The sequence below is a fragment of the Epinephelus moara genome, chromosome 5 (assembly GCF_006386435.1).
Source record: "Epinephelus moara isolate mb chromosome 5, YSFRI_EMoa_1.0, whole genome shotgun sequence".
NCBI lineage: Eukaryota > Metazoa > Chordata > Actinopteri > Perciformes > Serranidae > Epinephelus > Epinephelus moara.
The window spans coordinates 39,818,231-39,833,785 of record NC_065510.1 but is presented as its reverse complement, the minus strand read 5'-3'; the positions used below and the strand labels follow the sequence as shown (position 1 = coordinate 39,833,785).

General features: G+C 41.0%; 1 protein-coding gene across 3 annotated transcripts in view; it reads right to left on the bottom strand.

Moving 5' to 3' along the window:
- Positions 1 to 3,516: 3,516 nt before the first annotated feature.
- klhl5 (kelch-like family member 5) overlaps positions 3,517 to 15,555 on the bottom strand; it is a 73,036-nt gene continuing 60,997 nt past the window's right edge. For all 3 annotated transcript variants that reach the window (XM_050045082.1, XM_050045083.1, XM_050045081.1), the window contains 5 exons: positions 14,308 to 14,394; positions 12,618 to 12,692; positions 12,084 to 12,221; positions 10,499 to 10,670; positions 3,517 to 7,914 (listed from right to left, as the gene is read on the bottom strand). In XM_050045082.1, coding sequence (XP_049901039.1) covers positions 7,858 to 7,914; positions 10,499 to 10,670; positions 12,084 to 12,221; positions 12,618 to 12,692; positions 14,308 to 14,394 — 529 coding nt within the window. In that variant the 3' untranslated portion in view covers positions 3,517 to 7,857. The remainder of the gene's footprint in view (positions 7,915 to 10,498; positions 10,671 to 12,083; positions 12,222 to 12,617; positions 12,693 to 14,307; positions 14,395 to 15,555) is intronic.

The window sequence follows — 15,555 nt, the reverse complement described above, 5'->3', positions numbered from 1 at the left end:
GGAGCTGGAATGAAATGCCAGCTGTGTGACACAAATATTCCTCACTGTGCTCCGGCATGCCGAAGCAGAAAGCACCCTGCTGACTCAGATCTCATTAAGATGCACTGAAGGGAGCAGCTGTATGATTTCCAAGCAAAATGGTAAAATTAGAGCAGAGAGAAGGGGGGAAAAAACAGATGAAAAATGAATGTTGTGAAATGGTTTTTGCCAGAGAGACAATAAACCCCAAGTGAGAAAAGTAAACTCAATGCTATCGCAACCCATGGTACATTTTTTAAATTGAAGCATTATACAGTTCAGTAACAGAAGAGAAATTAAATCAGTTTAATACAATTTATCTTGTAATCCTGCAATGCATCATTAAAAGTCTGTGATTTACTGAGTGTAATCAAATTCACTATGTTAAGGTCAAACCTCACATTTTTGCAGCTGCAGAGAAAATTAGCCTCTGACAGTGTTTTTTGCAGTTAATTAATCTGCTTGTTACACAGAATCCCACAAGAATAGGCCTATGATTCAGCTGTAAATCAGTCCTGCAGATATTATACAGGTATGTCAAGGTATTACAAAATCCTCCTGAAGTGTTCACTGTCCTGCAGGACCAGATTCTGCAGATTATGACAGGACTGCAGGACATAACACTTTCTGTAAGATTCTGATACAGGCTGGTTAATTCCCATTGGACTGCTGGCTTTGCCTGCAGGGCAGTCTCATTTTGCATAATACGCTGAATCAGCAGAATCTAAACTTTCCTGCTTCACTAATTAAACAACAAGTCAGTGTACCACATGGTGAACTTTTAAGAAGTTCTGTACTGTACCTATTATTAATTAAATATGATTAAGAAAGAAATTTCAGGCATTTTGTTGATGATCAACTCACTTTATTACTCGTCTTCAACACTGTATAACAATACTAAATCAGTCCAGCCTGTACAGTAACTCATCATAAGACACAGTCATGCTGTAATATGCAAACTGCAGTTGCCCTGACTATGTTGGCCAGAGTGACAACAGGCTCTGATTAATAAATAGACGTGTAATGATTATCATAACAATAAAAATACCTGTTGACTAGACTGTCTCAACACAGGCTCCATTTAGAAGCTGCTGTGGAGCTTTCAGTGTTAGCACTCAGTGTTTGTCAGCAGATGGAGTTTGCAGATGTTCAAATTTGAACTCCTTCTGCTGAGGAAGATCAGGTGATGTGATCAAAAGCTCTTAAAAAGTAACAACATAGACCTTGTGACATTGTTTTCAGGGTCTTGAATAAACTACTGGTTACAAATCTCTATATTAATAGTTATCTATATTAGTAGTATTCTAACAATATTATTAGTATTAATAGTGTTTTATAATATTCATTTTGTTAATTAAAGTGTAATCACACGCACTTCATTTCTGAAAAGGACGGATCAAAACCTGAAAATAATTGACATCACAAAGTGATGACAGTGTTGGTGCAGGAGGGAAAGTTCAAGATGTGTGTACACTGTGATAGCACCGTCAGTGGTATCTAACCCCTTGAAGCTGGGGTAGGCAGTTTTACTTTGGCGTCACTTGGGAACAAATCCCATAATAAACTGGTGACTCTAAATTGGCCGTAGGTGTGAATGTGTCTGTCTCTATGTGTCAGCCCTGTGATAGTCTGGCGACCTGTCCAGGGGGTACCCCGTCTCTCGCCCAGTGAATGAATACTGTAATTCATGTAGTCTCAAAGAAAACTAGGCGTCTGCACCTCCCCTTAGCTGTGTTTTCAGGCTTTAGGGAATCTAGCCTGTGATGTAAGACTTTGGACAATAACAGGTAATTTCGGAGAGAGGGCATTCCTATTGGCTGTTCTAAAAATGCAGATGTGTGTGCACATCCCTTTAGTGAAAGCTTGACTCAATGGCGGAGAATCCTGCAGAGAAAGTTGCTATTCCAACTGCTTACCCTGCAAAGCAACCCAAAAAAGGAGGACAGACTTTTCCAAAAGAGTCTATAAGTGAGTCTGACAATGAACGTAGTAAAACGTGGAGGTGTTAGCAAAGCGTTTCAGAGATGGAGAGAAAATGTTGCTAATAGTTGAGCTTTCTGCTAACCAGAACCAAAGGCTCACAGCTGCAACTACAAGTTCACGTTTATATAGCTAACAATAGCTAGAGCCTTGAATCACAGTGTGTCCTCTGCCTCACTCCTCGTTTCTTTAGACCACCTTGCTGGGAGGAGAGCAGACAGCAGCTCTTGAGACTGATCCCAAGTCAGCTCTTGCAGCAACTCAAATCCAGCCAGCGCAAACCCCAGCTGGCGTTACAAAGGTTAGACCTGTGCTGCTGCAGCCCACCATGACACCTGGCGCTGGCGGGGGGATTTGCACTGGCTGAATTCAAGTCGTCACAACCACCAACAGAAGGTCAGTCTCCTGAGCTGCTGCCTGCTCTCCTCCTGGGGAAACAGCTCACAGTGGCATGGAGCAAGGCGGAGGGACTGTGGGCTGGCTAGCAGCTAATTCTCGTCTCATTCGTGGTCTGATAAACAGAGAGAAAGCGGGGGAAGGAGGTGTTGAGTGAATGAACTGCGTGCATCTGTACAATGAATTAAGATTAAATAAAAGAATGTATGACACTGGGTTACTGTATCAAGTACAGTACAGTATGTATATATGCCTGTGTTCCCCAGCTTTAAATTACACCTCTAATTTCACCTTCAGTAGGTGTTTGAGCAATGTTTGGCTGCACAACCTAAATTTATAATGACTCACTGAGGGGCCAGTGGGGCAGTTAACCTGCCTGGTAAATGCAGATGTGTGCACCTGTGTACAACACTGACAGATTCGCAGCTGCATGTCTAAACTGTTTGCAGGTTACCTCAACATTTGGATGTGGAACATGTGGAGTCAGACAGTCCGGCACTTTCTGCCTCCTTCTCGTTCCTGTCAGGCATAATGGACTCAGGTGCTCTTAAGGCGGAAAGACAAGGTCACTGGCGTCATTTTTCAGTGCCACTGGGAGCCGTTTGTCAGAGCTGGTTATGATTAAAAGCCTCCCCTGCAATAAATAAGAGGGTGTATCAGTTGGCTACTGGCTGCTGTCCCGGGGTTAAAGTATCTGTAAATCGTGAGCATTCCTCTTCCTCGTACGCTTGTTTCACTCAGCAAAGGTTTCAACCTGCTGCTGTGACTCTGGCTGCAGCTTTTAAGTTAGAGCATCCACACTTAAGAGTAATGAGGATTCATATTAACCCCCAGGCCCTGCAAATTAATTCACCGCAGAAAAACCTGCATTAAAAGCACAGAAACCTCCAAACTGCAAAAGCCATCACTAGGGCTGCTCTGATGGGGGTGCTGTAAGAGATAAGAGCCACATATAAACACACAAATTTACACCATAATGGCATTTATAGTGCTTTTGTGACAAATGGAAACTGCAAAAACATCTGTATCATAAACCTGATTTAGCTGTTACTGTAAAAGTGTTGTACGTAACAATGTTCACACAGGGAAAAAAAAAAACAGAAACAAGAGTTAAATCACATTTTGACTTTAATGTATAAAAGACCAATAACAGCATATTACAGCAGCATATATTGTACATACATCATTTATATTGTAAAAGAGGAGGTGCAATATTCTGGTACAAAAAGAGGAGATGAGCAGCTGTACCATTTCTCATGGAGTGTCATTTTATTGCCTCTTCTTCATCTCAATTCATGGTACAAAAAGAAACGCACAATAACACATTGCAGATTTAGTGTGTAATATACAGCATAATGCAATAAGACTACATACAGATCTGAGATTTATTTATGTACATAATATACATGAAATACATAGTTTGATTTGGAATGTCTGTCTTTAGTTTTAACCTCTGACTAAAATCAAACTCTCTGACTACCTCTACACGGTGGAGGTGACACACTTCTTCTGCTCTGATCTAAAGAGAATTACTCTCTAAATAAACAGCGGGCATGTTTGAAGGGGAAGAAAATAGAATAATGCAGCAGTGCATTAGACTTGAATAAACATCAGCTCGGCTGTGGGGAATCGCTAGCCTGCTCCGTCTCTGCTTTTTAGATGTCATGCCGGCAAATCTGGGAGGCTTTTCAATCTTCACCAGCTCCTGGGGCACTTGGCTTTCAGCTGTGTGGTTAAGTGTGTCTTTGTACAAGTGTGTGTGTGAGTGAGTGAGTGTGTATGTGATATGTCTGTGTGTGTTTGTGAAGTGCATCCTGGGGGCTACATTAGCTCTAGATCTGTCAGTTCAGACAGGATGCCTGCTTTGCCTCTCACTGTCAGGAGGTCTGTACACTAAACACACACAAGCAAACACGCAAACACACACACACACACACACACACACACACACACACACACACACACACACACACACACACAAGCAGATCGAGCTACACAGGGGAAATATACTATTAAGTATACAGCATAAAATGATGGTGGCGTGTGTCAGTATTGAACCTGCAGTCAGCATCTTTGTATTCTTGAGGTTTCTTGACATGTAAGTTTAAAACTCAAACAAGCCCACAAAGATGAAGACATGAGGTCGTTTCCCAGGATTCATTTTCTGCTAATGTCTGATACTTTGTCTGCAGCGACATCAAATCTAATAACGCTTTGAACTCGACATCAAACAAAACGTCGGCACCGGCTGAATCAACGTTATTAAATTCATGGTCTCATTATATGGTCTGTTGTTCATTTTGTCTGGGTCTCCAATTCTGCTCTGAAACACAGTGATGCGTGCATTTGTGTGAATGTGTGTGTGTGTGTCTGTGTGAGTGTGCGGTGATGAAATGGGAAAATGGGGCTAAAGAGAAAGCAGCAGGGAATTGAACATGTGGAGAGGGGAAGGGGGAAGATTCTCATTTGAGATAAAAATATAGACCTTGCAATCTCACACACACACACACACACACACACACACAGAGGAATCAGCAGAAAAGAGGGAGGTAGGACAGATCACTGACACTGTGTAAAACCAAGCCTTTAAATAGCTGACCCTGTGCTCTGTTGGAAATTGAAAGCAAAATTTCCCTACAGGGATCAACAAAGGACCACTGCTACTCTTAGTATTATTACTCAGGTTATAAACCCAATAACAGTGCTTTATGGACCACAATTATGTGAACAATGGCAGACTGACAAAGTTAACAAGAACAGGTCAAAACCTAGTCAATGACTGGACCGTGAATGACAGTCTGGAGGGCTTTTAATTTAAAACAGGAAGTGGTGACATGCACTCAGCCATGGACTTTGCCTCACTGTGGTCCAGCCCAAAATTTCATGTAAATAAATGTTAAAATGAGGAACAATAAACTTTGACAGAGTCACACAGCAGAAGAGAGCTGCTTTCTCTAGAGCTGCATCTGCTAATTATCTAACACAACCCTCCTCTCTTTGTGAATTTGCGTTCCCCAGGATACAGAGGATAGACCTCTCTACTCTGTCTAACTCTGCTTCTGATTGGCTTACCCTGACATTCTTACACTTACCCAAACCAATCCCACTCCTCTTGCCTAAACCTAACCAACCCAATCAATGAAAGCAACAAGTCGTAGTCAATATGAGGAAGAGGAGGGCGGGTCATTCCTTTGCTACCCTAGGACAGGCTGTTCTCATGCACTGTGCGTACATTTTCTTATGAAAAGTAATGCACCGAAATTCGTACACATCCCATGTAATCATGAGCCAGTAATTTGTGCATAAACCGCATATTTTGGAAGGCTGCCATCACATGACAAATGCACTGACGTTAGTGAAAAAGGAAGCTGTCTAGAGCGGTCCACTTAGAAGGCAGATTGGGGCTGTGGATAGGTCACAAAACAAAGGACTTTCCCTCATGGCTTCCCCAAAAGACCGGTATTCAAACCCATGTGAACTCTGAGTCATTTTAAGGCATGTCCTTACCTTGTTTCTTTTCGTAACCTAACCTCCTTCACTTAACTTACCTAAACCTAACCTCTGTGACTTTACGTTAATTACATAACTTTACATCAAGAATGCAATGTCATCCATGGGGTGCTTATTCATAGGATATTACTCTTACTGTTGTGTGTGCAATGTTGTAGGATATACGAACCATTGTATGAGGATACGTTGTCCTCCACTTCGGTCAGTGACGTACATCCTCACTAGCTGAGGCTTTGCAACAATCGGTCACTATCAGAGCCAAGTTCTGCCAATAACGTCCTTTGGATGCCAATTAATTGGCCAAACCAATTAACTGGTCAACCTCTAGTTTCAGATTGTTACTAAGGTAGGTGCACCCATTCTGACATCTAATTTCAAATTTCTCACAGTGATGGCACCCGTTCCGACACTGTAACCTGTAATAGTCATTAACGTTACTAATAAATTTTAAGGCTTGTTCCTCAAACAAACTGATGAGGTGATCCTCTCTTTCTTCCGTCAGAATTTGCCATTTCAAACACAGCTGGCTAGTTAGCTACCTTGCGTGCCAATTCCACCATACTTTTATGCTAACGTAACAGTGGTTACAGAAAATGAGCTGGACAAAGTTGCCACTCATCTGATAAAAGCAACGTGCTTTCTGTTATTGTGACAAGAGTGTGTGGATGAAGCATTAAGTTGTTAAATTTCACTCATGTAGTGGCGAGCTAGTTAGCTAGCTAGCTAGCTTGCTAATTCCACCATGCTATCGTGCTACACCTGAGTACATAAAATGAGGAATAAAGTAATACAGGACTGACAGCACCCATGGCTCAGTCAGGGAATATTCATGTCAAGAGACTAACAGCCAATGGAGAAACACCAACACTTATGACATCACTGACTCGCATCAATGATGTAACTTCATCGCTCACTCATGGACAGACTTTAGTGTTTCAGGGCTGGCCTTGCATGCTGTGGTCCAGCCAAAAATAAAAGAAAAAGAAAAAGTTGGATAATTTGCCATTGGAGCTTGTACAAAAAAAGCTACAATAAATTGCACATCACAGTATCTGTGTGCTTCAGATGTGAGCTGATGCAACATGGAAGACATACACAGAGAAATATTAGATAAAAGCATGATGATATGTTTTTGACTGAAAAGAATAAAGAGTGTCACAGTTTCTTACAGTATGGCTGTTCGTAAGGTTGTGCTGATTATGTCAAAAGTCTTTCTTTCATCTGTCAGCGGGCGAGAAAGGGAAAGAAAGACGAGGAGAGCAACTCGCCAACTGCAGCATAAAATAATAGGGAATATATTAAAATAGCATCAATACACGCTATCAGATGCTGTTAGGAGAAAAATGATGAGGCACCTCAACGGTCTTGACAATCTCCCTCTGTCTCTCTCACCTTTTGTCAGCAGAAATAGAAGCTGAAAGCAACCATGTAGGTTTCTGTGTGTGTGTGTGTGTGTGTGTGTGTGTGTGTGTGTGTGTGTGTGTGTGTGTGTGTGTGTGTGTGTGTGTGTCCCACCTTGTCTACAGGAACAAAATAATGGGCAGGAAAAAAAAGCTGCAAGACAGTTGTTCTGTCATGCTCAGATAAACATTGCAGATTCTCCTTCACCACTGGTGTCGGTGGCAGTTCATTTCTGTGTCAGAAGTTATCAGGATCTTCAAATATAAAAACTCTATCAGAAACCTGACACATGGTATAACCACAGCCTAACCATGAACATTAAAATGAAGGATAGGCAATCGTTACGGAGAGTTAAATCTGACTTTGCCGAAGTCTAAAAACCTGAAGTGTGTTCAGTAATCAGTCTCTCACTTCCCGGTATCAGGTACATGCTGGCAGGCAGATGGGTTTGTTGTTGTAACTTCAGTGACCAAGTCAGTGATGACAAAGAAGACGGTCTCTGTCTGAGCCAGGTCATGCACAGTCCGGCGTTGAATGTTAGTGTTTGTGTTTTCACAGTCTGACGGCCACCACACATGCTCCAGCCCTGCCCAGACACAGAGGTGCTACCTGCAAAGAAAGAAAAGAAACGTAAGAGTCACAGATGGATACTAAAACAGTGCAGCAATGGATTTATCTCAAACAATAAATTAGTGCAGTCCTGTGAAATCATGCCATTTCATGTTTAAAGATTGGATGTGCCTGTTTGGGGTTGAGAACATTCTATCATATAATCAATATTTTCTAATACCGATAGCTCAAATTGCAGTGTGTAATGTTTAATAGGTCGCTCGTTCAGATCAACAGAGAATAATCATCCGACTCTGCAACTCTTTTCAGCTTTATGGAGCTTGAAAATAAGTTTCAGCATTTATGCTCTTTCCACTAAAAACTGCAGGTGGAAAAAGCTATAAAAAAACCCTCTGTATACTATCTGCTTTGCACCAAACAACAGACAGATGAGAGTTTTGATACTGTGCCAGGACCTGATGGGGTCCGACCTGACCCGTTGGGCTCAGGCTGGGCTGTAATTTCTCAAAATTCCCCTGGGCTTGAATCAAGTAGGGTTTGCTCCAACTGTGATTTTTAAAAAAATTTGTTAGTGTATTATAATGAATAATGTATGAGTTGTGTTGCCATCAACCCATCTCAGTTCCTGCCTCTATTGTGTGTATATATATATATATATATATATATATATATGTATATGCTTTTGGGCTGTGCTGAAAATTTTGAAGGAGAGGATGTATGTCGGAGATCATGTCACAAATGTCTGTTACGACACTGAAAAAGACTTTGGCGTGAAATAAACGTTTTCTATTCTTTTAAAAAAAAATTTATCGTGGAAATTGTAAAAAAAAAAAAAACTGCTGCTGTGGTTTGGGCTGAGGTTGAGCTTGGACAGAAACTATGCAGGTTCATGCGAGGTTGGGCCTGATATTTTCAGCCACAGTTAATGACTTGCTGATGAACACAGTAGAGCTTTTAGCAGAACCTGATACTTCCATCAGGAGTCGGTGGAGACCAAAAACAGAGTGAATACTGGACTTACATTCATCAAGGGGCCAAACACACAACTCTAAATGACTGATAATGTTGCTCTGTGTCTGTCTGGTGGTCTAAATTAGCATCTGTTTGCTAATAAGCTCACCATAACAGGTTATAAAAGTGAAAATGTGCCAGTGTTGTGTTTGCAACTTGTTTCCACCACCTCCAATTGGACAAAAAATTGGGCATGTCCCGATCCAATCTCAAAGATTAGTATCGGAGCCAATCAAGGCATTTTTTTTAAGTAATTGGGATCGGATGTATAGATTGTTTTATGTCATTTGTCACACTGGTGTTTTTGCAAATGGTTCATGCACAGTGACAAGTACAGACATGATCAGGACATCCCAATAAAAAATAGTTATTGCAGGTTTAAAGTGCTCAGATAAAATGGAACATTTTAACATCTATAATGCTGTGACTACTGGCCAACTCCACCTGCTGATAAACATCATGTGATATCGGCAATGGTATGAAGAGCTCCAGACGACTACTAAATGGACCTTGAGGTGAGACTGTTTTGCCTGACACTGTTTCCGAGGTCAAGAATGAATTTTCTCTGGTAACTCAAGCGAAAGGATTATTATGTTACTGCAGGATGTGTACAACATTGATATTTGGCATCTGGGCTCTGACCTCATCACTCCCTGCAAGGAAACACCGAGTTCAGCACAGCGGGGAGTGGGGAGTGACGATAATCCTTTGGCTCTAAGGGAAGCTTTGTGTCTTTTGTAGTTGTCTAGTCCTGTTACTTCTTGTAGCCACTGCTTCTGCGCTGATAGTCAAAGCTGTCTGTCAGTCACCTGATTTTAAAAACATGAACTTACCACCCATGTTATCAGTCTTGGAAGTAGAGAGACTGATAGATTTGTGCTAAAGCAAGCAGAAGAAGTGGTGCTACTAGGAAAGGACAGACAACCAATCCACTGCTTTGTTTGTTTCACTTTCTGACAATGAACAGAGGACACATTTAACGGTATGAACATGTCCTCTCACATCTCAGTTAGTCCTCATCCCTCTGTGTCAGTCTGAGTGTTTTCGTTATTCTGTATCCACCCATCTACCCCCTCTTGTTCCCAGCATGGTGCATGTCTCTAAAATAGCAGATTTCCAGCGACTTTGGTCGGAAATCCTCTGAGGCTATGCAGGAGATGAGGTATAAACTGAAGTGTGATAGACTTGTGCTGAGTGAGATCGTTCAAAAAATAGTCCCTTCTTTTTCTTTTTCTCCTTCTGCTGCGGCGGCAAGGACAATATTAGCATGAGGAAAACACACATTTACATAACAATGAAAACATGCCAAGATACATGAGAGGGGAGCTGGGAGAAGGTCAAACTGTGACTGTGTGTGTTTATATAACAACGGTATTGGTGTACATCATGATTTATGACTTGTGTTTTACTGGACTACAGTCAATGTGTCTATGTACATACAAGCAAATGGATTCATATAAATCTAATGCGTATGTGTGTATATGAGAATCGAGCTTATTAAATTGTACAGACTCTTTCCTTCCAAGCATATTATAAAATGCATCTATATGTATGTTTGTGTGTGTGTGTGTGTGTGTGTGTGTGTGAGAGTGTGTGTTGCATTAGTGTGTACCTGTGTCCACTCATTCGTCTGTGGGTCGTAGGCTTCTACAGTGTTGAGATACACCTGCCCATCATAACCACCCACAGCATAGAGACGGTCGCCAAGGAGACAAACCCCAACAGCATCTCTGCTGATGCTCATGGGGGCAACTGCCGTCCACACATCTGTCTGAGGGTCATACCTGTACAGAGACATCACACACAGAACACACAAAGTGTGAAATCACATTTAAATAAAAGCTTATTTTTTAACATTATGGGAAATACACTTACTCGCCTCCTTTCCACAAGTTAGATGAGAAAATCGATATCAATTTCATGTCTGTGCAGTAACTATAGAGCTAGAGGCAGAGGTTGATTAGCTTAGCTTAGCATAAAGACTGACAGCAAGAGGAAACCGTTAGCCTGGCTCCTAAAAAACAAAGCTCATTAAGAAGGTTGTATCTCATCTGTTTAATCCATACGCTGACAGAAATGTAAAAATAAAAAGTTATTCCACAAAAATCCCCTTAAAATCACAAACTTTATTTCGTTTGTGTCCTACTTAAACAAACAAGATATAACGTGTTAATCAGTCAACCTTCAGGTGCTGGTAGGGCCGATTTTTAAAATTTGGACTGAGCCAGGCTAACTGTTTCTCTGTTTCCAGTTTTTATGCTGAGCTAAGTCCTGACAGAGTGGTATCAGTCTTCTCATCTAACTCTCCACAAGAAAGCAAATGAAAACCACTCTGAAGAATAAAAAAATAAAAAAATACACTTTGGTGCCCCCCTGTGGTAATATTGAAAAAAACAACAACAAAATGGCAATATACGCTGCCATCCACACCTACAGTACAGGTCCAATAGCATCACATAGACTGTGCCATCTTTCCACAGAACTGTGTTATTTTTCTATAAACAATAGGAGAGGGCACCATGGCTAAAATCTTCAGTCACGGTGTATGTAACTTTTCATCTGTATATAACTGTATATATGACGATACAGTAACTGTTGTGGAAATTCAATTAAGAAATGGTTAAAAATATCCATAAAATAACCATACCATACATTTAGAAATTTTGTACAAATACTAAAACAGCTACCACGCATGAGACAACACTTGAGGTAAAAACAAAGCATTCAAAACAGTAAAAGTAAAATTCCTTCAAAATGGAAGCTTTAAGATTCCTGAGAACAATCACTTCAAGTCGTACAGGTTTCTGTATGTAACAACTTCACTCTTATCCTCCATGTCCATGTCCAAACCACAATACCTTGCAAGGTAGCTGGATCACCATGAGCTAAATTCACGAGATCACATGGAAGTCATGAGATCAGGGGAGAGTCCAGCCCTGATGTGCGACACAGCCTGCCTCAAACAGTTCCTGTAATACGGATGGTATTGCAAATTCTCTACCGGTGGACACATTTCCAGTGTCGCACAGTATATACCATCATATCACCTAACCATACTAAATAAAAACATATTGTAATCCATCAAATTATATATACACTGATCCATCACACAGTAAACTGTGCACTAAAATTTTTACAATTCAAACACACACACACACACACACAAACACAAATACATCCAGTACATATAGACCCACCTCTCCACACAGTCACTTAGCCGCGATGCAAGGGATGAGGCCGGAGCATCATGACCTCCAATGGCGTACAGGAAGCCATGCCATGTGGCCACACCCACACCTCCACGCCTTTTAGCCATAGGAGCACAACCACTCCATCTGTAGAAGGAGGTTGTAAACATCAGGAAGAGAAAGAGAAAAAAGCAGACCTTCACACTTACAACATGGGAAAACTTAAAAAAGCTGCCAATTCTAAATGTTCCAAAATGTGCTCCCTTTTTTTTTTTTTTTTTAAAGGAAGATTATTTTCAGAGGACCAATAAGAAACTTGTCTCAGCCCTTCCAGTGGAGACCATAATGACTGTACTTGATAAACAGAAGTTGTTTAAATGTGGTCTATTCTAACGCCCTGAGAGGGTTACTGTCTCCTTTGATCTGTGGGTAAATAACCCTAAAGGCACAGAGGCGCTTTACAAGAAAGTACAGCAGACAGGAAATAAAACAGGAGACAGAGCAGACATTAATTCTGGTCAAATGAAGTTCCATGTCTCTGACCTGTTGGTGTGGGGGTCGAAACACTCCACTGAACGCAGGCAGGATGAGCCGTCACGACCTCCTACTGCATATAACCTGACGATGTGAGAAAATTGTATTACCCCTCTGGACACACACACAAAACACCTGCCACACAAAACACTGTGCACATTTCTGGACTCTGAAAATCCCTCTTCAATTTAGTGACGCTGAAACAGATGGTACGAGGGTGTGTTTGTGTGTGTGCGTTTTGCAGGATTTGGGGACAAAGTGAGGTGAGCAAAATCAATCAGCCAAAACTCTTGGGGGCATCACAACCCCGAGCAGTCACTCACTCTGTGTGTGTGTGTGTGTGTGTGTGTGTTTGGCTGCTGTGGAGTTGGGAGGGCGAAGAAAGAAGTGCATTAGAACCAGTCAAGCAAGTAATGAGCTCCATCAGGCAAAGAGCCCAGAGAATACACAACACATACAGTACATGCACACTCAAATGCATGCAGCCTTACACACACACACACACACACACACACACACACACACACTACTGCTGGGCATGCTTAGCACAAATCAGTTGTTTCTGTATTAATTAGCATCTAAAAAGCCTTTCTCTGTAGCGTCTCTATGAGGCACTGAATAATAAAAACAACAGCACAATATTGCAATTCTAACTTCTGCTGCCGGCTGCAGGAGAACTCTGGAGCAAGTGAGGATTCAAGTCCTGAATTTATCAAATCATACTGTTAATATGTGCATTTGTGCATGAGTGACTGTGTTCATGTGCTGTGTAACTGTAAGTATTGTCACCTTTGCTATTATTGTTTGATGTTGCAGTGTGTCGTGCAGGAATGTACAGTAGACAGAGTGATCTAACCTAATTTCTGTTACCTTCACAAGCACTTGATTTAGCTTATTAATTGATGAGTTCTATGGCATATGGTGGCTAAGTACTATAATGAAGTGAGGTGATGCAATATCCATATGTGTACAGTTTATGTCATTTCTGCTAAAAATGTCAACAATTGATTGAATTACATCAATTTGGCTGACACTTCTGTCCAAGGCGACTTGTAGTCATTGCATTCATAAGAAGATGTAAACAAACAACTAAAAGATTGCTCAGTGTTAAAGTGCATGTGCTAATTTTGAATCTTTAAAGGGGCTCTATGCAAAATTTAGAGCATATGAATTGTAACCGCTGTATGAGCACAGTGCAAGTCAGCAGTGATTAGATATCTAGTGGGATACACACGTGCACTAACATGCATGCGGCAACCTCTGGGGCTGAAAAATGAAGCTTACGAAGAGGTGCCCAACGTTTCCTTGTAATGTACTTGTCGTGTTGTTATTCAGTACACGAGTTGACAAAGTGAATCAATCAACACTCCCTGGATGTCAATATGACAACTCCAACCATTCCATTTCTTTTTAATGTCTCTCTTGAATGACAAATGCTTTAGTGATGATTGGACCTTTAAGCATTTAAAAAAAAGTACATGAATTTCCACGAGAGATAATGTGCAGATCTTTTTTACCCTATTGACCAATCAAATGGTTGAGGAGTAGGTGGAATTTCAGTTGACCAAGATCTTCCATGGTTGAATACAGCCCTGGTGGTTTGCTGCTATATTAATGCCCTGAATGTCACATACAGAACCTGTAACTTTGATATATGTACAGTACATGTGTGAAGCAATACATGAGTGGATTCACTTACTTGCCATTGAGTACAGCTACTCCCACTGTGCTTCTGGGTGTTGCCATACTTGCAACAAAGCTCCACTGGCGAGCTTGGGGGTCCCACCTTGTGACAAAATACAGTATGTTAACATTTTTTCAGTCCTGCACATAATTATACATGGCTAATTTGAACTTTGATTAATGTTCCAACAAGTGATGAAATATACTGTTCAGTTAAGAGATTAAGTTTTCACATCACTGCATCTTTCAGCAGCAACATCTTTCCCAAAGACAGCTCTTGTGTTACTCTAGAAAATCCACAGAAACTGCTGTCAACAGTTTCTATTTGAACTATTTTCAACTGAAGAAATGGTCCCCCTGAACTGTCATGAAACTGTCAACTCATTGTATTAGGACGGAGATGGAATATCTGAAAACCTGGTTAAATAAAACCAAAACTATCTGCTATCTGTAAGGCTAGATATGATGTAAGTGAGAATAAACACACACATACACACACACACACGGTTTAGCTTGTCTCAACAGGGGCAGTCCAGGGGAGCGCTGGTTTGTGTGTCTGTTTTTTAATAGCACTTTAGTCCCACATACGCATCTTCACAATTTTATAATTAGGCTTGCTTCTACCACCAACATCTGAAGCTTTTTTCTGTGAGCCTTTCCATGCTTAAGACAAGACTTGTGCGCAGCTTTTCATTGTTTACAATGGAATGGCGTGCTCCAATACTTCAGCTAGGCTCCTCTGCTAAGGCGCGTCAAAATGAAAATTGTTCTACAACTGAGTGTGGCTCGTTGTTATTCATCATTATTATTGTTATTATCATTATATTTTTTGGATAAGCAAGATGCTGACTGTACAGTCAGCTCACCTTGCTCTCTGTTAGATCATCTAGTTTCAATTTTCCACCTCTGATGAAGAGCAAGGCAAAGCCACTTTCCTAAACTTTGTCTCATCCACAGAGAGTCCCATATGGGGCTCTGCGTCTGTCTGAAGCAGATACGAAAGCGGGATACTAAAGCGTACAGCAGTAATGTAATGCACAGCAGGCTATAGGACAGGACTTTTTTTCTCAAAATATTCTGATTTTACTCTCAACTTCTCAGAGAACACAGATATGTGGTATATGTTTTAAATGTGCAGGAAGTTTTTAACATATGCAGAGATATTCCTTCAACACATTAAAACACATTATTAAAATCCAGAGGTTTATGAATTCATTGTAAAAAATTAATCTGTCATTAATGTGAATAGGTGCCACATGCACAT